Genomic DNA, 24,795 nt, shown 5'->3' with positions numbered 1-24,795 from the left:
TTTCATGTACGGAGAGGGCGGCGCAACGAACGGAGACAGCATCTTCGCTGCCGGGACCAGAGAGAAAATTGCTGGCCACTATACGTCGCGGGTCGACAGCCAAAGAGCAACAGAAGATCCTGAAACCGAGTTGTTGCGTCGTGCTTCTAAAAATCAAATAAATGAGAATTTGTAATGTTTTGTACAACAATGATATCATAGGAAGTTTAATCTTATTGAAAATGTTAGTTTTGTCTCGTCAAGGCTCAGGTTCACGTCTGTATGTAGGAAGATAATAAACTAGTGGATGCTACTAAAGTTGAAATACGTGTTCCGAGGATTTATTTATGAAGAATTATGTGAATGAATTAATAATATATTTGACAAGATTATTGAATTTTGACAGCGTTCATCGCGACTTTGAATCTCAAAAGTTTATTCAATGTGGTTTTAATATCGATTAAATCAGATAACGTGTATCAATATTTCTGAGGAGAAAAAAACGACATCCAAATTGAAAAAGTTTACGCAAACCAATTGGCCCGAGTAACGTAATTCTGCGCATACGACTCAAATGATGTTTTACAGTTTCGTTCAAGAACAATTCTGAGACAATTTAAAAAGAATATAAATAATTTTGAAGTGGGTTGTAACTGACGTAGGTGACGAAGTCTACGCGAGCGCAGCCAAGCAGTACGGTCACGCAGTTATTCTACGAGAAGGCGCATCTGTTGGGCAGCAGCTGAACGCTGCAAACCCCGACAACCTTTTTTCTCCCTAAACTAACAGGCCCAGTACGTCAGCTGGGGGGCGGTCCTCCGGCTGGTATTAGAGGTGTTGCTGAGGGCTTCGCCTGTCTACGGTGCGGCCGTGCGTGGTTGCAGCCAATGACGTCTCCGGTGTTCGACTCAGCGTCCTGCCGGTTGCGGAAGCGGGGTCGCAGCATCTCAGCGGCTGCATCGACGGCTGTTACTTCTGCAGCCCATAGCAGCACACTGATCACCGAGAACTACAAACTACAATATTAGTGTCCGGTGAGTTTATTTCAAGTTGGAAGTGGAGTGTTGTACATAGGGAGTGTGCTTTTACAGGATTGTTGATTACAAGTCTGCGTGTGTAACTAGTTAATATCTCACAATAATGTCGGGAAGTGAAATGTCAGACTAAGAGCAATCTATGTCCGATAGGAGCATGAGATCCCTTTTTAGGGCGATCGCTAAATTTAAACAATCTAACGAAGAATCCACTGCTAGATTAAAAGAGGAACTAAAACAGGAATTAAAACAGTCTAACGAAGAATCTACTGCTAAATTAAAACAATCTAACGAAGAATCTATTGCTAGATTAAAACAGTCTAACGAAGAATCTACGGCTAGATTAAAAGAGGAACTTAAAGGGTAGCTAACAAAATCGACAGACAGGTTACAGGAACATCTTAATGAAACCAGTCGAGAATTAAGTGATAAAATAGAGGCTTCTAAAGTTGAAATGCAGGAAAAACTAGTAGGACTTAGTAATAAGATTGCTGATAATTGTAAAAGGTTAGAAGAACATATCCAGGAATCGTGTGAGGAAAAAGCTCGCATGCGAAATGATATTACTGACTTAACCAAGAGACTAGATAATGTCAATGTCTTAGTTGTAAATGAAATAGAGAAAAATAACGATAAGTTACGAGATGAATTTTCTATGCAAACAGAAACTGTTCGTAGAGAATTATTAGAATCTATTAAAGAGGTTTCTACCAAACATGTAGAGATTTCTTCAATAGATAATGTAGAATTAGAGACATTAACTCATCGAGTAGAAAAAGATCATACTGAAATAGAAAACATGAAATTTTTAATTACCGAAATATGCAGTAACTTTGAGACTTCCAAAGATAATAACATTGACGAAGGTACAGAGCGTTCACATTGTGAACACAGTGAAGAATCGATATTAGCTAACCGCGTATCCGATACAGAAATGCGAATACAGGAAATTACTAAACGGCTATCGGAATTAGATAATAATGAAAACACTTCAAGTAGTAGAAGCAATAACGTAATCAGAGACAACAGTCGCATCGTGTTTGCTAGCTCGGACGACAACAATACAAATAAAGAAATCACGGCAAGCCAATCCGATGCAACTCCGTCTCTGCAATCTAAACAAAATCCAACTATGTCTCTTGCAGAATGTTGGGATGATATAACGACAAATTCAAATGTAGCAAGTCGATTTCCTGTATTCAAACCAGGAGGCGAACTTTACCCTATAATCTTTATAAAAGCTTTTGAAACTTCGTTATCTCCTAAATGGAGTAATGAAAAACGGATTCAATTTGTAATAGGACATTTAGAAGCAGAAGCTGCGGAATGGGCAGTACTGTATAGAACTGAATTTAGGGACTGGGATGATTTTGTTAAGCAGTTTAAACAAAATTATTGGTCAAGAGGAAAACAACAACACTTAACTTTAGAGTTGTTAGACCCTCCTCCTTATTCTAAACGGTGGGGAGTTTATAGGAATTATTTCAAATGGCATTTAAACCGTGCTAAATTAATTGAAGAACCAATTATTGAAAGTCATCTACTACGAGTCCTAATTAGTAGATTACCGTATTATGTAAAGGAAAGAAAAATGTTATTCTGCGAATTGTCTATCCAAACGAAAAAGTTTGCGAACAGATTGTTAAAAAAGCTGAACGGAGAATTAAAAGCTATAATCAACATGCTATAGAACCCGCATTTCAGGTAGGAGATCTTGTATTAGTACGATCTCATCCTAAAAGTTCGAAGATCAATAAGGAATGTAAAAAGTTCTTCTTTATCTTTGAAGGTCCATATGTTGTACATAAGATTGTACATCCCAAAGTGTTACTTCTTATGGAGCCTTCATCAGGTGTCATTAAAGGATTATATTGTGTCGATGAAATGAAACCCTTCATTCCTAAATAAGTTAATATTTAGTATATGTTACATACGGAAGAGCGTTCATAGTTTATTCATGTGAAGTTTTTCGTGATAGTTACGTGTTATTTTAAAGAAATGACAGGAAGCTTAAACAAGTATTCTACAATAATCTACCGGTACTTCAAAAAGAGAAAGATAACCAAAAGGGGATTTATATGGAAGAAATTTTGTTATTAGGTCAGAAGGAATTTTGTATATTTTATATTTACTCGGATAGTAGGAACCAAAGGGTATGGTTAATAATTTTAGGGACCATGGGCGTCCAGAGCTATATGGCTCACGAGAACATAGCAGAGTGCCTTTAATAGAGATTTGTAATAGTGTTAATATAGAACACACCAAACGGGGCTCTCTCGCTTGTTTCTCTTAAATAAATTGCCATTACCCAACTAGGTGTCCGAAGGTAAAGAAAGCCGTGCCGAGATTCTAGAGAATGTTTTGCTTGATTTCTTCTTGACCTCAGGCATAAATAAAGCATTAGGGAAAAGAATGACGTAAAGTAAATAGTACTATTAGTTATTGTGAGAAACTTATTAGTAATGTACATTCTTGGAAAGAATAACTCTAGAAAATGAATAAAACTGAAACTAATCTATCACAATTTGAACGCTCTGTCCTAATGTAACAACGTTAAAGAACGTACTAAATTATTATTTACTAGCAACTATTAAATGAAAAGGAGTAATCTCCATATATTCGGTTATGAATTACCATAATAGCATAATTAAGAGTAAATGACAAATAGTCACAACAATAGCATCATAAAAGGATTGAATCTACCTAAGAGCAAGGACTTTAGATTACTGAAAATGCGAGAAAAATTGTATAATATTAACAGTTAAATATTGTATATAGAAGAAGTTTTATTTTCGGTTAAAACCTGACAAACTGAGCTTGTGGGTGGGGTATGTAGTGGGACGCGAAAGTGAAGCGTCACCCATCCACCAGTGTCAGCCCAGTTTGCAGGTGAATATAAATTTAATTTAGTGTTTTGTTTATGTATTTTTTTAATCTTTGTAATAGTTGTGAATTGTCTAAAGGTTTTGTATTTTTTTTATGTTTCATGTACGGAGAGGGCGGCGCAACGAACGGAGACAGCATCTTCGCTGCCGGGACCAGAGAGAAAATTGCTGGCCACTATACGTCGCGGGTCGACAGCCAAAGAGCAACAGAAGGTCCTGAAACCGAGTTGTTGCGTCGTGCTTCTAAAAATCAAATAAATGAGAATTTGTAATGTTTTGTACAACAATGATATCATAGGAAGTTTAATCTTATTGAAAATGTTAGTTTTGTCTCGTCAAGGCTCAGGTTCACGTCTGTATGTAGGAAGATAATAAACTAGTGGATGCTACTAAAGTTGAAATACGTGTTCCGAGGATTTATTTATGAAGAATTATGTGAATGAATTAATAATATATTTGACAAGATTATTGAATTTTGACAGCGTTCATCGCGACTTTGAATCTCAAAAGTTTATTCAATGTGGTTCTAATATCGATTAAATCAGATAACGTGTATCAATATTTCTGAGGAGAAACAAACGACATCCAAATTGAAAAAGTTTACGCAAACCAATTGGCCCGAGTAACGTAATTCTGCGCATACGACTCAAATGATGTTTTACAGTTTCGTTCAAGAACAATTCTGAGACAATTTAAAAAGAATATAAATAATTTTGAAGTGGGTTGTAACTGACGTAGGTGACGAAGTCTACACATGGTCATATGTCGAAAGAAAATCATTTATAAGAAACTTACGTCGTTACACTACACAAACCAGACACGATGAGCCTGGAACACATCATCAGACTTCCACAAAATTGTCATCCACAAAAAACTCGAAGATAGCAAGGAAGTATAACTGCATGAACTATCAAACAATCAGCTTAGCGCCTCATGCATCCAAACTAGTGTCAGGAATAGTATGCAGAAGAATGTAATAGACATCAAGACACGTTCATAGGATATTCCGGCTTAGAAAAAGCGTTTGACAACGGAAAATGGCAGAAAATGTTCGAAAGTGCGGAAAAACTGAGAGTAAGCTATAGGGAAAATGGCTCTGAGCACTATGCGACTTAACTTCTGAGGTCATCAGTCGCCTAGAACTTAGAACTAATTAAACCTAACTAACCTAAGGACATCACACACATCCAAGCCCGAGGCAGGATTCGAACCTGCGACCGTAGCGGTCGCTCGGCTCCAGACTGTAAGCTATAGGGAGAGTAGTATGAAATACAATAGTACAAGAACCTAGAGGGAACAATAAGATTGGAAGATTCAAAAAGAAATGCTCAGATTAAAAAAGGTCTAAGAGATGCAGTCCTTCGCCCGTGCTGTTCAATCTATACATCGGAGCAATGACGCAGATAGAAAAAAAGTTCAAGAGTGGATTAAAAGTGACGGCGAAAGAACAACAATTATAATATTCGCTGATGACATTGCTATCCTCAGTGACTGTGAAGAATTACGGATCAAGATGAATGGAGTGAACAGTCGAGTGAATATATAATTCGAATTGAGAAATAACCGAAAAAAGACGAAAATAACGAGAGGCAGCAGAATGAGTTTAACGATAAACTTACCATCAACATTGGGGATCACAGAGCAGACGAAGTTAAAGAAACCTGCTACCTCGGCAGCAAAATAGCACATGACGAACAAAGCAAGGAGGATATGAGAAGCAGATTACCGCAGGCACAGAGGGAACGTCAGTCTTAAGCCGAGGAAGAAATTTCTGAGAATATATGTTTGGAGCACAGCATTGTATGATACTGAGCCATGGGCTGTGGAAAATCCGGAAAACAAGAGAACGAAGCGTTTGATGTGTGATGGTACAGAAGCATGTTGAAAATCAGGTGGATTGATTTGTTAAGGAGTCAGAAGGTTCTCCGCTGAATCGGCGAAGAAAGGTAATTACGAAAAACACTGACAAGAAGAAGAAGGGACAAGAAGATACGGCATGTGTTAAGACGTAATGGAATCACTTATATGGAGCTTAAGGGAGATGCAGAGGGTAAAATTGCAGGAGAAGACAGAGACTACAATATAGCTAACAAATAATTGAGGGCTAGGATGTAAGTACTGCTCCGAGATGAAAGGGTAGGCACAAAGGGGAAACCGTATTGAACCAACCAGAAGCCTGATCAGTTTTTAAAGAGCTTTTTGAAAAACGAGTAATAGGTTATAGAAATTTCATTAAATTCGTGTCCAAGGAATTTGAAAAACAAGTAATAGATTATAGATATTTTAGTTAATTCGTGTCCAAGGAATTCATTTACCTGTTATTAACATATACTGTCTCTTTATGTAATTCAGCTATTATCTTCTTGGAACTATGCAGTTGAAATATTTCGTCAATGAAGTTGCATAGTTCGTAAATAACCATTAGGTGGACCGTAATGACATAATCCCAAGAGTTCTCCGTAGAGACATACATTATTTAAATAGTGTGTTCAAGGTTTCAAGCAGATATTCACTTACTATTGCAATTACTCTCTGGTGAATGTAATTTCATTCCCTATTTTGAAGGAGATCGCCGGCCGCTATGACCGAGCGGTTCTAGGCGCTTCGCCGGCTGCTGTAGCCGAGCGGTTCTAGGCGCTTCAGTCTGGAACCGCGCGATGGCTACGGTCGCAGGTTAGAATCCTGCCTCGGGCAAGGATGTGTGTGATGTCCTTAGGTTAGTTAGGTTTAAGTAGTTCGTAAGTCTAAGAGAATGATGATATCAGATGTTAAGTCCCATAGTGCTTAGAGCCATTTTTTTGGAATGAGATCAACAGTGTTACTCATTTATGCATGTATGTAATTTTACAAACTGCTCCGTGATATTTTTCTGTTATTTCTAACTTTTGATCTCAGTATTTTAGGATTCATTGCATTACTTGTGTTGTTATTTCTTAATTGCTTTTCATTTTCTTCAGTGTCTAAATCTCACTGTTGAATTGTAGCTTACTTAAACGTTTTCTGATTTCACATAGTGACAACGTGTTTTTCGTTAATGTTGTTTCTTTTTTATATCAGCACCTTCCTGGCGTACAGTGGTAGGTAATTATAGCTCTGTCACTTCTAAACAGCTCTAACAAATGTGATGTATGAAACTTAAACGAGGTGTCTCAGGTAGAAGGATCGATATTCAGCCATATGCCAGGAACAATCACTCGAAGCAAAAAAGTCTAGTAAACGTGAGCCCTAAAATACATACCTTAAGAGCTATGTGCACTTGTCTATCTTCGCTGTTGTGGAACATATCTCTCCTACTGAAAAAATTGCTCATAGCTCTAAAGGCATGCGTTTTTGGGCCTATATTTACTAGAGAAGTTTTCTTGTTTTGGTATGTTCTACAAGTATGAAGGCAAAATTTGCGCTATGGCATTGTTTTGCATAGAATGGTAATGTACATTCGTGCGGCTTCAGTGTTACCGTTTTTCGTACAGTCAACTTTATAATGGTCCATTGTAGGATCGAAACTGATCGTAATAATGAAAAGACTCTTATCGCTGAGTGTATGAATATGTTTAACAGCTGCTGGCAGTATCTAGTTAAAGTACTACTAATGTAACGAAGTTGACGTTTCTGATTAAAATTGTGGAGTTCTTCCTGCATTTGGAATCTGGGGACGTAGTTATGTCCTAAAACGTCACAAGCTCCATGGGTGCTACGACTTCATTTCCAGTAAGAAGTTACGTATTTACTATGAATTTGTGGCAGGAATGTTACAAACCCTTAGGTATTTCTTCGGCGCGGCATTAATTTAAAGATTTTCTTAGTTAACGCGTAAATTGAACATGAATGTCTCCAGCTGATACATAATTTATTCTCTTTAAGAGTTTTCAGCTGTTACTAATTTATCTCTTCTACAATTTATGACGCTGACGTGCGTTAATGCATTTGCACGCGACCTGGTAGTCGTCTGTTTGAATCATAACAGCAGTAAAACAATTTCGTCGTCAAAATTTGGTGAATGATGGGAGTGCAGGTGACAGTTCACGGTTCCCAAATACGCGACTAAACGCAAACATCCCGGTTTAAATTCGACACATCGTCTTAATGTCATATGGAGCGAGAGTGTCTGGCACGGCATTATTGTTCGTCTGTCACTTGGACATGTTTGACACAGTACGCTAAACTGGGGATGCTCCAGGACCACAAAATAAGATTTGAGTTAGTACTCGAGAAGAGGAGATAAAGGAGTTATTGAAATGAGACGAAACAGGTCAGGCAAGCTGTTTGTATCTTTTCACAGAATCTTGAGAGAATACGAAAAGCGGCATATGGTACTGACTGAAACTGACGAGAGGTTTCTGTAGTTTTCCTAGCAATGAACTGAATCTGACATATCTCCAGCATCAGGCAGCGATTCTGACGCTGCGGGCTGCGTCACTAACAGTAAACTTTGCCGAATGTTTGGCTATTGCGGAAGTCATTAAACTTCCGGAATTAGGTTATACGGCAGTTGCAGTCGACCTCTGGACCGATTTTCTGGAAGTAAGACGAAGAAAGTTCACGTTATGTTGCAGATCGAATTTGCGATTAGTGCCCAGCTGTATGTCCTATTTCAGTCTATCGTGCAATAAAATACTTAAAACGAACACGACGATTTCTTTTCACTGGAAAACGAGTAAATTTATAGATAAAACTGTTGGTTTATGTAAATAACATTGTAGAGAGCTACACGAAGCGTATACGAGGATAAAAAGAAAAATTTTCCATGTCTTGCAATGTAAGACTTTGTTCACAGGTAAAAATTCTATTAGTTTTCAGAAGTGAACAACTTTCCTTCTTGAAATCCAACACGAAGTTCTGCGAAATATCGACTGTGATGTAATTCGACATTGACCATTTAAAAGCATACTGATAATCAAGTACATTATTATTTCATTACAATATCATAATGCATGTTACAGTCCTTCCAGCCGATGATAATTTCGAATTAATAGGCAATAATTAAAACAGCAGTGAAGAGTATCTTTGGTTGTAAATTCATATTGTTTTTGAAATTAGCGTTAGAACACATATTATATCTGTATGGGCCAGCTACAAAATCACGGTAATTAATCCATTTGAAATTACATTTTTCAGATATTGCATGACGGAATCTAGTCAGCTTTGCTAATGTGTATTATGAAACCAGGCATGAAAGCTATGTATATGCCTTTAAGTTTGCTGGGTTGCAACAGTGTTATACCATTTACACATTTGATGTTGGCCATTGTTAAGAAACATACAGCTTTGTTATGAATATGCGTTTCTATTAAATTTCAGAAATGAGAAATTCAGTAGGATATACTAACGTGTAGAAATTTTAGTTTCAACTGCAGTGTTTTGTTATAATTTACAGCATCACGTAGTCAGATTTAATATTTTGTGCATTTTATAAACCGTAAGTGAATGGAGCCACGAACGTTACTTCCATAATCCGAGTATAATCGTAAAAATTAAAATTCGTATCGTTTCAAACTAATGACAGAGCATCGTTCAGATGCAAAATGATTTGTTTCCATGTAGAAAAAATGATACGTAAATTCCGAACTAACGTTAAGAATGCTAACTCCAAAACAGCACGTTTCTACTGTTTAGCATCTGCAGTAAATAGCGCAATCTGTGCGGCGGTACAGATATTCTGTAGCTTCTCTCCGTGTAGTCTTCGCTTAATTAGACTGTCAGCACGTCTTGACTGAATGAAGCTGACGTCTGTAATCTGAATCAATAAAATAACCAAAATCGGAAAAATATTTGGTTTATTTCGGAAAAAATCCAACATTACGTATTTTCCGCAGTTATAATAACAAGGGACAAGGATGAAAGAATAATGCATGTAAACTAGACGATTATTAATCTAACTACAAAAAATAAATGAATAAATAATCTTCTGCTTAGCCTGTTTATTACTTAGTGATGTGTTATCGAAGTTTTTCGCATACCTGTACTATGTGCTGCAAATATAGTGGCTAGGCGGAATAATGCACAACGGAAAATTGTAATATTTTCAGCCAAATTACATTAAACTGATATCGCAGCCATCTATGACAGCCGTAAATACTGCACTGGGCTGTCAGGCAGATGTGGCAGTAGACGGAAGTAAGTGGGTTACAAGTCTGTTGAAAAGGGTTAATGTTGCAATAACTCATACCTTACCTTTCCCATTACCAAAACACCTTTGTGTATAAGCACAATGAGTAAATGAAAGATGGCGCTTTTAATTTCATGAACCAAGGCTTTTCCACGATTCTTTTTCACTCAGTCAGGTCCATCCGTTTCGTGCTGTGTTAACAGCTTTCGCCCACACTATTATCAGTGCTGTTCCATTTTTTGCTTTAATTGGAGCAAATGTCTGAAATCCAGAGTAAGAAATCAGAGAACAAATCTTTTTGAATTTTTTAAACCTTGCTGTATTTACTTCTGGCCAGCATTCAGCATATTTTACACACATCTACAAAACAGTTTTCTCAAACACTTTAGACATAAGAACAGCATAAATAAGACTTTGCGGCACTTCAGGATCTAATTTTTCAAACTTTTCATTTTTTTACTGTACAATTCTTGGGTGTCCCACCAGGTCACGTCAGCTCTCCGCGATATTTCGGTGTACTCGTTGCCGTCTTCAAGTGATTTCTAATGACAGCTGCTCCGCTCTTCTGGGCGTCCTACAGGAGTATGTTGGCCATTACTCCCTCCATCACTCAGCCTCTGTTGCGATTTTCGCAACCACCATCGTGTGTGTGTGTGTGTTTTTCAATTAAATAAACTTTACCAACCGCCGTACACTTTAAAATATTTTATCTTATTTTGAAAGCAACCAGTTTCGGCAATTCATTTTGCCATCTTCAGGCCCCATACCCTTTTTTTTAAATCAACGAACTTATCGTATAGCGCCATAAAACTGGATATCGTGAATTCCAATCGTTGTGCAGCTGATTCATACGAAAGCGTGACAGTACGGCTGTTGGTAAAGTATATTGAATTGAAAAGTGCGTACCAGTCGATGTCCTCTGGCCGTAATGGACTAACAGCGACCATTATGTGTAGTGGCAGTGGTGGGGGTGGCGACTTCTGGCTGCGAAAAACTTGAAGATGGTAGTGAATCTGCTAACAGAAACACCTTTGAGAACTTATGACTTGACCCGGGCGGACACAAGAGTATTCTGCACTTTAGAAAAACCCAGGGAAAACATCAGATCGCTTTTAATTATTTTGTTTGAATGATAGAAACAACTATTCGAAATCCACCCCAGTTACTTTCAGTCAGATTATTAGGTAACATGTCAGTGAGGCAGAAGGGACCCCGTTTGTGAATAATATTTGGGAGAGGAAAATTTTGGTCGCAAACAGAGAACTGGAGCTAATTTTAATTAATTTCTGTGACAAATTGACAAAAGTAGATAAGTGAATAAATTGTAACCCTCTTGCATAATTGAATATCTGTTCGTATAAAAGAATAATGGTGATGACGTCTTCCACATGTACCGTATACGCACCAATAGCTGTTGCACGGGTGTACATCTGACACACACTATTTCACATCCAGCACCAACATCACATATGCAAACTTCGTTATTTCCAATGATGTCTATGATGTCCAGGTGCCTTGTGCCCTAATTGGAATAAGTCGAAAATAGTTCCTTTTTTTCAGCGAGTTATATTGCCACGGGTACTGTATAGCATTAAACGTCCAAAAATTGGAAACAGCACCCGGATTACTGAGATACGTTTTGTATAACTACTTTTATGCTGTTTAATGAAAATACTGTTTGATTTCAACTTCGTTTCCTCCATCCATAAGGCATAAATAGCAGGTATTTATTTCCTTGGAGCTAAATAGCTGTTAAAATAATAAATAAATAAATAGTGTGTGTCTATGTGTATGTGGGAAGGGTGGGGTGTTAAAAAATTACGATCATCGGCGCCCTTCTCCTTGCTACCTACATACACCCACTTCTCTTGATTAACGAGAAGTTCTATGGTTTATTTAGTTAGTACCCTGTAAGTATTCCCTCACTAAACTGCCTACTAAATATATTTAAAATTCTTGAGAAGTCTTTCTCACTTACCTGTAACTGTTTTATAACAGACACCAATATGATACCTTTCTTGAACAGCCAATTAAATATCGATTTTTTCTCTGCAAGCTTTCACTGATGGAGCTAGTAATATTTTTTACGTAGTCGCTTGTCGCTTCATCATAGTGGTATATCCTTAATTATTGGCGAAAGTAACTGCGAAGAATATATTGTGAGAATCGAAAATCTTACCGTAAATAATAGTCGCAGGTATGTACGATATTCGACACGCCTCTAGTCTCGAGTCAAATTTTATATTAGTTCCGAACACTACAATCTGGAGTCGGCCTGCTAAGCTCAGTGGCAATGTGTTCTCCCACCCTGCAACGGGCCCGGGTTCGAATCCCGGCCGGTTGGAGATTTTCTCCACTCGTGGACTGCGTGCTGTGTTGTCCTCATCACCCTCTCATCGTCACCCACACGCAAGTCGCCCAACGTAAGACTTGCAACTCGGCGGCCGAACTGCCCCGGATGGGGTCACCCGGCCATCAAAGCTCACATTGAAACATGGAGGATGTGGAAACAGCACAACTGAGGAATCGTGTTTGGCGAAAGACCGTGACTTACCTTGTCATCAGCATTTACATCGATTCACTGAAATGAAGCAATGGAATCAACGGAGATTAATTCACTGGAACATGAAGACTGAAAGAGATGCACTTCGTAATCTCCAGAACAATTCCAGATGGTAGTACTCTCTGAAGATAAAGCATTGCCACTATTTCGCCGTCAAAATACGCCTACGTAGAAAAGATGAACAACCTATTTGACACAAAGAAAGATCGACGAAGAATGTTTCCCTCCCTCATTAAGTTAGCTGCGGATCAGAGGCATATAACTACACTGACGAGCCAAAACATTGTGACCACTGCACACCGCAATGTTGAAAGCCTCTTGGTGGTGTTTTGGGCACGTGACGCAGTAAGGAAAGAATCTGAGTGGAAGGGAGACAAGTGGGAAATCATTATAGCGAAGATAAGGGTTTCAGATGCGGAAATCCACTGATATAAGCGGTTTTGACAAAGGGCACATTGTTGTGGCGCTGCGGCTTGAAACAAGAATCTCTGAAATGGTGAAGCTGGTCGCCCGTTTGCGTACTACTGCTATAAGCACCTATTGAAAGTGGTTGCAGGCTGCTGGAATAACGCTTAGGCCGTATGGTACTGGTCGTCCACGTCCCATCACAGAACATAGAGGTCGGAAGATCCCCCACTGTGTAACCCGTGAAAGGCAGCAGTCTGTGTCCGATCTGACGACAGAGTACAAAGCTGGTGCAGGCACAAGTATTTTGGAGCACACCGTTCAAAGACCATTGTTGATCATGGACATCACGCTACCCCTCCTTGTTCCCGTGATGACCCAACGACATCGTCAGTTACGATTGCAGTAGGCACAGCATCACTGACTTTTCACCGTGGATCAATAGAAACGTGTCGCCTGCGGAATGAATCCTGTTTCTCGTTACGCCAGATCGATGGTTGGGATCTTACACGTTGCCATCTACACGAATGGCTGCACGAAACGCACCGCTCCACACGTGCAGGGCAGTGAGGGCAGAATTATGCTATGGGGTACATTGATTTCCAGCAGGATAAATTCCTGCCACACAAGGCCAGAAACGTGCTGCAATTGTTTGAGGAACGTGATACTGAACTCACAATAACGTCTTAGCCAGCAAATGACGCTTATCAATAACAAATGGAACACAAATCGGACGCCACCTTCGTGCCCCAAACCACCATCCAATAATTTGCGGGAATTTAGTGACCTAAGCGTAGATATCTATCTACATCTACATGGATACTCTGCAAATCACATTTCAGTGCCTGGGAAAGAGTTCATCGGACCACCTTCACAATTCTCTATTATTCCAATCTCGTATAGCGCGCGGAAAGAACGAACACCTATATCTTTCCGTACGAGCTCTGATTTCCCTTATTTTATCGCGGTGGTCGTTTCTCCCTATGTAGGTCGGTGTCAACAAAATATTTTCGCATTCGGAGAAGAAAGTTGGTGGTTGGAATTACGTGAGAAGATTCCGTCGCAACGAAAAACGCCTTTCTTTTAATGACGTCCAGTCCAAATCCTGTATCATTTCTGCGACACTCTCTCCCATATTTCACGATAATACAAAACGTGCTGCCATTCTTTGAACTTCTTCGATGTACTCCATCAGTCCTATCTGGTAAGGATCCCACACCGCGCAGCAGTATTCTAAAAGAGGACGGACAAACGTAGTGTAGGCAGTCTCCTTAGTAGGTCTGTTACATTTCAAGCGGAATCGCTCGTGTACTATGTTTGAAGAGTGGACCAACACGCTGTTAAACAGGTGGGCATAATATTTTGGCTCATGGATGTATTTGGATCACAGATCTTTTCCTCGTTTTATGTGGAGAATTCCTTTACAGATAGTCAGAATTCACTGGTTTCACAGTCACTGTTCACAGCTTCTGCCGAGCAGATCTGTGTTTGTTTTTTTTTTTTTTTTTCTGGATGCTAAGTGTCATCCACGATTGATTTTTGGTTCAACCATATAAAGTCCATCTACGACTGTGGCGCTGTTCTGCTGGCTACGTGATCTGTGACGTGTGCGTTTCGAATTTCGTTGTAATTTGTTACCTCACATATTCTTGGCGTGTCAGGAATTCATGATAATGAATTTACGCTCTGAAGTCAAGTCATTGACTAACCTTAACAATGGGTGCAATATTTTCAGCCGAAATAAGGTAAAAGTTATAAAGTCGTGTCCAAAAACTGACGAAACATTAGGCAGTGCTTCGCAGTTGCTAAATATTTGTGGGAGTTCGCCCCTTCTCCCTGTCCACTCTGAACTTGAGATTTGTTTATTGTTATTGCCCATGAATCATTGCTTGGGAATTAAAGTCACTTAAGTGAATGAGTTAATCGAATACGGAGTATGGCAAACCTCCGTTGCTGCTGCATCTGTGACGACAGTAGCTTCATTGCCGTCATTTTGAAAGTTTTAATCTGTGACGGGTAGAATTACAAAGTTTCCGACGATTCAGATTCCGTGGTAGTATTCTAATTATAAGACGGTAAGCCATAAAAGCATTTCCTCTGTTTTGTGTTAAAACCTTCTGCGAGGAAGAAATCGAAACATTATATAGTTGTGTATACAATTTTTGTTCAAAAAAGAATATATATGGGAGAAATAATTTTTCTAATGCCTAAATGCCCAAACATTGTAGTTAAAACTAGCGGCGGGGAAAAAAGTGAAAACACATATTGCCACAACGTGACATAGCACACTATTTTTTGGAGATATAGTTTTTAATAACGTTTATAGAGCAAAGACTTACCAAGTTATTTACAGAAACTTCCCTTTTATCATAGATGTGCACCTACTTCTACACCGCGAATATAAGAGAATGTGGACCCCTACGACCTTCCGAACTCTCATTATTGCATCGGGTAAAATTATTAAGTTATTCGATCAAGCTAGCAACGTTGCCCTGTTATGTCATATACATAAATATATTTACTTATGCTTTACATAGTAGTATAGATGACCGGTGAATACTACGGAAGCTCCACTATTTCTTTCCGCATGAATTTCATCTTCTTTCTCTTGAAAATCTTTGCACTATTCCCACCATAGGAAAGAGATGACGAGGAATTTCAACAGGCGACTCTGCTTCCGTATACAAATTCGAACGCGGTAAAATCTATTGAAACATAGCTTTCTTCTCTTCGTTTTGAATACAGCAATGGTACAAAACAGGCGGTAATTTGTGATACACCGTGCAGACAGCAGAAAAATGTTGCACAGCCGCCAACCGGAGGAGTGATCTTATATTATTATTGCATTTGTATCTCTACTTCCCGACTAATTCTCCTGCTCATCTTGAAAGAGGGAAAATACATGAAAGAGACATTTTTTGCCCAGTCTGGATTGGTAAACACATCGATAGAATAGCTGTTTTCGGTACAAGTACAGTCACGGTGACTTGCAAAATACGCCGGTAGACAGCCACAGACGTATTTGCCAGCCGCTCGCCATTGAATGGGCGGCTCTCGTAACCAGTAAGTGCTGCCTCTCAGCGGTGGCTGCGTGTACTACAAAAGCCGCCACGGCACATGAGCCGTGAGAACACGCGGGTGCTCGTACAATAGTCAAGGAATGTGGTGAATTTACGAACATACCTTGATACAAGTTTACAAAATGTACTCATTTATATGTTTCTCAGGTGCTGATAATGAATTTAGACCATGTCGCTTCCCATTAGCAGGAAAAACGCAACTACAAAAGAATTATATATATAAAAAACCAAAATTCAGTGGTTTCCAAATTTTTGCTTATAACCAAAGAACAATGCATAACTCATGTAACGTCGTCTTGTACTCAATTAAATAATACTAAATTGCCGACAATTTTGATACCAATGATTCGTTTTGACCACTACATCTTTTTGCAGTAAGCAGTTATGGAAATTACGTTAATCGACACTGAATACGTAACAAAAATATTGCTGAAACACTACTTCTTTCATTGGTGTAGTGGCTTTCCTCTACATTCTTCTTTTCTTTTCTTTTTGAAAACCTGTTGGAAAACATTGTAAGCATGAAGTGGGCAGAGGAATATAAGTAGATTATATGTAGTCATTGTCTTTGTCGTTCTTGTTATGTTGTTACTGTTACCGTCGTCGTCTTCCGTGCAAAAACTGGTTTGGTCAGCTCTCCATGGTAGTCTATCCTGCACATGCATCATTATCTCCGAAAAGCTATCGCAACCCAGATCCACTGAACCTATTTACTGTATTCATTGCTTAGTGTCCCTGTACAATCTTTACCCCTACACTTCCTTCCATTATCACGTTTCAACAGAAACGTATCCATTAGCTAATGAAATAATAATTTCATTTCATTTGCCACCAAAACGCCATACTGGTTTGTTTCTTGGTCACTGGAATTAATCCTTCGGAATCTTTTCTTACAAAGGATCTGAAATTGTTTTCTCAGTTTAGCAAATTCATTTGAATGTGAAATTTATGATGTCACAAAAAAAATTGCAACAAAACAGTAAAGGGGAGAAGTAAGATAAGTGTTATGACTTGTGACTAATTCACCGGACGTGATTACATTCAAAAGCACTACTCAGCATAAGAGGCAAAAATCTACGGGACTGATTATGCGACACACGCTAATGGATGCATAATGAAAGATATTTGAATTTTATAGCAGTTACAGAAGTTTGTGAAGTAGAAAATATTCTATAATTGGTGATTGTAACACAGAAGAAGAGAGAGTTGGTGTTACCTCATTGGTTACTGACATGTAAGTATGTTTATTTTATGCACAGGGACCTGTCAGTCACGTATCTGGGAAATACCATAGAGTCATCACCGCAGCTGAATTAGGTTTCAAGCTTTTCGATGCTGCCCGCATCTCGTGGTCGTGCGGTAGCGTTCTCGCTTCCCACGCCCGGGTTCCCGGGTTCGATTCCCGGCGGGGTCAGGGATTTTCTCTGCCTCGTGATGGCTGGGTGTAGTGTGCTGTCCTTAGGTTAGTTAGGTTTAAGTAGTTCTAAGTTCTAGGGGACTGATGACCGTAGCTGTTAAGTCCCATAGTGCTCAGAGCCATTTGAACCATTTTTTTCGATGCTGCTGCCCTTAGGATCAAAGCTTTGTTTGTCTGCAGTGGGAGCGTACGCATACGAAAGCCGAAGCTTATGGTACCACTATAGGATTATTGCACAGGGTCGCTCAAAACGTTCATGTTGCGAGTTAGTGGTGAGATTGTGAACCCAATGAGCTACAGGCTCAGAACACTGCATCACCGGCACCAACGTACTTTGGAGAGAAGCCAATATGTTTTAGTACCTCGCATCGCGCTAATGGATGACAATAAACAACTGCACACGAGTTTAAATACCTAAAATATGCGGATACGAATCTGGAATAAATGTTCACAAGAAGAATGCTAATGTACCCGGTTCTCTATACCTGACAGTTTACTATTTACACGCTGGGAGTGAGAGACAGGAATATATACAAAATCTGATTCCATAACAACATGCTTCTTCTCGCTGAGCTTTAATTTTCATTTCGCGCTCAAGCAGACATACTGGAAGTACGCAACCGTCAGGCAGTCACATTAAATGCAGGTTAATTCTCACAATAAAGCAAAACAACACTTAGTGCTATATATTAAGAACAAATATCACCGCTAATTTACCTTAATTGACTGCGAAAATGAATTAAAATGATTCTATTAGAACCTATGTTTTCACAGAGTTACAGTCTCACCATGTCTGTTTTCGACAAAATAGCTATTACGCTAAGACAAAATAGCTATTACATTAAAAAGTACGCAGCATTTGGTTAAAATAACACAAACAGGTCCCTAGAAACAATTTCATTGGATACGTAAATATTAAAATAAGACGAGATTGGATTGTAATTGATTGATCCTCGAAGTATTGAGTTAAGATAAAATGGTGAAATCACAACTGTGTAATCGTGATTCGCTTTGCGAAGAGTTTTGAATGTAATCAGGGCCCATGAGTGAATATGAGGAAGACCCTGTATGTTGAGCATGAGATTTCTTATATTCCGTTCACAGATTCACACAAGATGGAGGAAGAAATTAGATATTAGCAGCATAGCATTTCAAGAAAATAATTTCAGTCATAAACTATTCAGCATCGGAAAGTTACAGGTCTTGAATATTAATGGAATAATGGAAGGAAGAATGAGTAGTGTATGGTCTGGATACAAAACGAACATTGTGCTCCATAACAAATTCATACAGCAGAGCTTTTATCTGATATTCGCTTTTCAAGAGTTGTATGTAAATAGTTGACAACCCTATTGGCAGTAAGCAATATACGTTACCAAACTATTAACCAAGCAGGTATTTAAAGAAGAAATAAAGTAGTGGTTTTCAATTAAGGCAGGCTGTAGGAGTGGTACCAGCTAGACAGTCACATGTTTCTTTCTTAGTTTATATGTGATGCAAATTGAATAGGACAGCAACGTTTTATAGAACTGAATTGTTTCCGCAGTTCTGAAACTTTCGTCTGTCACTGTCAATCAAAGACGTGATTAATCTGGTTCCCATTTTGGAATGTGCATCATATTGGTGCAGATACGTTCTCCAGTCTGCGCACGACGTAACTCTTATTTAGTTTCCCACTTAATCTCAAGTTTCCTGACGGGTCACTTCAAGACACACAAAAGGAGAACATATAAGTTGACAGCAACAGGTTTCGTGTCAAATTTGTTGAGTATTCAGAATCCTGTTCTATGCCGTTACGGAACAGCCTGCTGACTTGAATAAGGTTAAATGAAACGCCCAGAAGGGCCGTAAAAAGCACACGAAAACGGCAGACTTTTGCTCTGATGCTGACGAAACTTGATTTCCACTTAAACTTTGGTAATAAAGTAACAGACTGAATGAAAGCTACCTCTCGGAAATAATGTCTTGGCGAGTTCCGCAAACTCAGTTTATAGCTTTCCGGAAGCGGGAACTAATTTAAACGGCGCGGTGGCTAATTAATACTCGCACTGCTGTTCCCCTCGAACTTTGTAAAGAATATGCGCATTTAAAATCTTGAAGACGTGTGCTGATTAACACTGCGAAATACAGAAGAACTGAAATATTTGTGAAGCTGTCGTTGACATTATGAGTGACGAAGTCCGAAGATTTTGAAACAAGTTTCTCCCGACGACTCTGTCTAGTAAATTAATTAGCTGTGTTTTCAGAAAGACGGACAAAGTTTCTTTTTACGATGTAAAAACTACTTTATCAGTCAGTGATAAAGTAAATATTAAATAATAATTATGTTCATGAAATATAAAGCCAAAACGAAGCATCGACAAGAAGAAAATTACGAATATGTTCAAACATCACACTTCAATATAATGTTACTTGAGTTCAGTTTGGACAACTAATTTTCGATATTGATTTCCACTGGACAACTGATTCGACACAAACGAATAGAAAATAACATACAGAGAGCTCATTGCGACCTATGTCCCTTCACCGTAAAACATCAGTAAAAAAAAAAAAAAAAAAAAATCTCAGCAATGCAACGTATTTCTGTCTGCTTAAGAAAAACTTTGTTCAACTAATATAGTTAAGTGGACATCGACAATTACGATTCATAATCAGCAATTTATTTCCAGTAGACGGGATGGCTTAGGAGAAAAATTAGGAAAAGAAAACACATTCGAGAAATAACCGCATACAGCAGAAGAGACGCCTTTTGATGTGAAGTTATAGTCACTACAGCAAATAACGTGAAGTGTTAACCTGTTTCTTATAAATATTTTCTAAATGTTTATATTTCAGGCGTAATACAAGAACGATTTACTTGGTTACGGAACAAATGAGCACTCAGTGATTGTTTTTCCCGTCTGAGAGATAAATTATACAAGATAAAAAACAATCATGGGGCTGTGGGACATTTTGGAAAGACAAGTACCGTTCGTATGTTTATAAATACCCTTTGAGATAATTTTTCATTTGCAGTAGATTTTTTGGAAAAAAAATGATAATACAACTCACTTCCGTAAATGGATGTCAATTTATTCAGTATTCACTTCACAGTATGTTTGTTGTTGTGTTTAAATATACAGTGAATGGCTTTACCACAACCTCTGACGTTGTATGACACTTCAGACCTCAATAGTTTTGCACTGAAGTCTCCACTTCATACTCAGAGCTGCGTTATATGTCATCTGTGGTTAGTAAACAGATCAGTACTCACTTTCTTGTTGGACTTGAAGACGTTGCACTTAAATACGTTGCTAGAACCCTCCCGGGCAATGTAGCTGAAGATCTTGAGATCCTGCGAGTCGTGAGAGACGTAGAATATCCTGCAACAAAAAGAATAAATTTTAATCTGCCAGAATTGTCTATGGGTTGTGCTGAGAAAAAAAGTGTAGAATAAGATATATTTTCAGCTGCATGTGCATAAAGGAAACGAGTGTAAGAGCATTCCCGATTAATACGCACGCTTCGGAAAAAAATAAATAAATAAATAAATAAATAAATAAAATAAAAATAAAAGTTCACAGAAGGAAGGTTAGGGTTTAACATCCGGTCGACGACTACGTCATTAGCGATTAAGCAAAAGCTTGCTTCGGGGAAGGAAACTGGTTGTATCCTTTTCAAATAAACCATCCAAACATATGTCTTAAATGACTTAGGGAACCCATGGAAAGCCTAAATCTTGATAGTCGGACGGGAATTTGAAACGGCGTCCTTCGGAACATTAGCCCAGTATCTTACTACTGCGCCACCTTACTCGGCAAATAACACGAAACCATACTGAAAATTATCCACTGGAATACTTTTGAAATTGACATTAACTATTTATTAGTATTAAAAGAGGTGGAAAACATATAACATATGTCAACAGTGGGAAGTCTAATTCTATAACACAAAGAGGCGCCACATGTTTTCAGACTTTTCTGCTTGAAACCAGCATCATATCGGACGCAGCATTTGTTATGCATTGCTCGAGTTCATAATGCAATTAATCGTTCCACAATAAGCTATATATCAGAATTACACAGTTGATGAAACAGAAGAAACTGAAACAAACTTTTGCATTTCCTCCATGAATCCATTGACGCTAAAATATAAGAGGTACAATGTTCAACCCCAGAAGACTATGTATCTCTCTCAAAAGGAAAAAAAAAATGTGTTTCAGTGAACCTGTGTAACAGTGGGCTTAAAGTCAGCGGTTTTATGTCAAAGGGCCAAAGGCCTTGCCGCAGTGGTTCCCTCTAGATTACCGAAGTTAAAGCACTGTCGGGCTTGGCTAGTACTTGGATGGGTCACTTTCCGGGTCTGCCTAGTATTGTTGGCAAATGGGATGCACTAACCACTTGTGAGGCCATCTGAGGAGCTACTTAATTGAGAAGTAGCGGCACCGACCACGAAAACTGACAACGGCCGGGAGGGCGGTGTGCTGATCACATGCCGCATCCAGTGACGCCTATGATCTGAGGATGACACGGCGGCCGGTCGGTGCCGTTGGGCCTCAAGGACTGTTCGGACGGTATTGATTTGTTTTATATCAACGGGGGACCGTACATCGCTCAGCTTGTGTTCTAACACAAGAAACACATTACTTCCGCATAAGTTTTAGCACAACAGCAAAATTAGATAAACTCGGGAATATTTGGAGCAATGCAGACAGTCTTTCTTCAAGTGCACTCAACAAGTCGGCACTGAAATACACGATGTACACTTGTGTGCGCTCTGGTGGGTAGAAATCGCGCCCTGAGTGAAGTTACTGAGACAGAAAATGGTTCGAATGGCTCTGAGCGCTATGGGACTTAACTTCTCAGGTCATCAGTCTCCTAGAACTTAGAACTACTTAAACCTAACTAACCTAAGGACATCACACACATCCATGCCCGAGTTAGGATTCGAACATGCGACCGTAGCGGTCACGCGGTTCCAGACTGTAGCGCCTAGAACCGCTCGGCCACCACGGCCGGCTCCTGAGACAGAACTGACGCGAATGAGATATATGTCAGTTTTTCAGTCTATGTCCGGGTCATCCTAAATATTACGCAAATGAAGATCCTGTCAGTCTGTATAGTAGACCTATACCAAGAAAGGAAACAAGTTTCTGCAAATACGACTATGCACTGTACTATAGTAAATAAATAGGAAAACGTTTCCAGAATGAGATTTTCACTCTGCAGCGGAGTGTGCGCTTGTACTGTCTGAAACTGAATGAAAAACGTAAAAACTTCTGTGAAGAGACTGCAGTAGTGAGTTTAGCTTTGGTTGCTTTTTGTGCTTTTAATTTCTTAAGAAACTGTTATTCTGGTTTGAGATTTAAGTGCTTTCGATGATTTGCCCTGTACTGCCGAGCCGTGGCGGGACCGGTAAGGTTTCTAAGCACGCCAAAAATTTTCAGACACGATTTTCGCAAAACGGTTGAGAGCTACATCTTCCTGTTTACGTATGTATGTTGAAGCCCTAGTCGTGACCTACCACCCTGACAAAATAAATCAAACTGGTGAAGGTAAGTTCGTACAGTCCACTGCTAAATAAAAGAAGGAGATAGGTCTACTTATTATTCAGTTTAGTAGGATGAATACATGATAAAATTTGAAGGGAATTGGGATATACATGTTGGGAAATTCAGTACACAGAGCTGCAAGCTCTAGGAACAACAATGCTTCAAACCTGGCTAGGACCTGAGTCGAACTGAGCTTGAATCACATGATACAGGTATGTCATGATATGGTGCTTCATCTCTTTGCTAGAGTTCCTCAGTCCTATCAAATGGTTCAAATGGCTCTGAGCACTATGGGACTTAACATCTGTTGTCATCAGTCCCCTAGAACTTAGAACTACTTAAACCTAACTAACCTAAAGAGATCACACACATCCATGCCCGAGGCAGGATTCGAACCTGCGACCGTAGCGGTCACGCGGTTCCAGACTGAAGCGCCTAGAACCGCACGGCCACACCGGCCGGCAGTCCTATCAATCTTTCAGCAACCTATTACCACATATTTAAAGCAGGTGAGATATGTTGAGGATGTACTGTCCAGAGCAACAGCCATAAACCTGCTGTTTTGAGAAACACTAGGAGAGCGCGGAAATATTCTTTGTTGTAGAGAAATAACGTCACTGAGACCACGAAAATAGGGAACAGACACCAACCATAACTGGTCAGAAGTATAACGGCTGATGTTCAAGATACCAGCTTCGCAAACAGGAGGTGATCTTGCTATGTAAGTCTGGAGCAGGGCCGTTATGACGATGGCGAATGGATTTGGCAACGTCCACCGTGATACAGTGCACAAAACCAGTACTCGTCTGGAAAGACGACGTGGTGTCACTGAAGTGATCGGTGTGATTGAGCGTTCTACGGTCGGTACATCTGCTGCCCCATCAAGGGAAGCTGCAACATTGTCGCCGTACTGACAGTCCTCTATACCCCGGACGTCCCATTGTCACTGCTGATACTTTTCGTGCTGGCTGTATGATAGTGGACAGCTGGGCGAACAATACATCTGGTTCCAGAATGACCGGAAACACTGTGAGGAAATGGCGATGTCGCTTTTAACACATCTGGTGTCTCAGGTGCTAGGTAGCACTTGTACGGCCCCCCTGGACCCATCGATTCCGTATGCGCGAGCAGCCGTACTTGGGAGTATGCCTTTTCCTCCTCAGAGGCATGATTCGGTGGAGGGAAACTTCGTAAGATTTTCTGTATGCCGCAGTCGACAACTTCACCGGAAACACTGTTAGGAAATAGCGATGTCGCTATGATTTCTAATACTACTATATGCGACGTCTGTAACAGCTTTTTCATCGGACAAACAGACGAAGTTTTCGTATCAGATTTATAGAGCAAATGAAAGACTGCGAACGCAACCAGTCAAATTTTTACCTACACTTAATCATAGAGCGAACATAATCGAGAACACTATGGAAATTCTACAAAGGATACCTAAAGGTCAAACCAAAAACATTTTGGAAAAGCTGGAAATATATGCACATACAAATAGATATTCTAGTGACATTCTAAACGAATAGACGAGTTTCAAACACGAAACTTATCTGGAGAACATTACTGAGACATTAGAAAAAGAAAAGAGATAAACACAACGGTATAAGCAACAAAGTAATAGACAACACTGAGACTGTACATCTATAAAATGGAAGATATCTCTGACAAATAACATTTCTGACTACCTTAGATATAATTTATTTGTTAACACAGAACATCGTTGGAATGGTCTGTCATTTTACAGCTATCAAAAAGTAACACGAAATTTGTCTATTCTTCTTCTACAGAAAGTG

The 24,795-nt window shown here is 39.3% G+C and overlaps 1 protein-coding gene across 1 annotated transcript in view; it reads right to left on the bottom strand.

Annotated features, from left to right (window-relative positions):
- LOC126259295 (carboxyl-terminal PDZ ligand of neuronal nitric oxide synthase protein-like) overlaps positions 1 to 24,795 on the bottom strand; it is a 470,145-nt gene that overhangs the window by 300,205 nt on the left and 145,145 nt on the right. Inside the window, exon 4 of the mRNA XM_049955956.1 lies at positions 20,723 to 20,831. Within this exon, the coding sequence (XP_049811913.1) occupies positions 20,723 to 20,831 (109 nt within the window). The remainder of the gene's footprint in view (positions 1 to 20,722; positions 20,832 to 24,795) is intronic.

The sequence above is a fragment of the Schistocerca nitens genome, chromosome 5 (genome assembly GCF_023898315.1).
Source record: "Schistocerca nitens isolate TAMUIC-IGC-003100 chromosome 5, iqSchNite1.1, whole genome shotgun sequence".
Classification (NCBI taxonomy): Eukaryota; Metazoa; Arthropoda; class Insecta; order Orthoptera; family Acrididae; genus Schistocerca; species Schistocerca nitens.
Note: the sequence above shows the minus strand (reverse complement) of the source record. Positions and strands in the feature narration are given on the sequence as shown.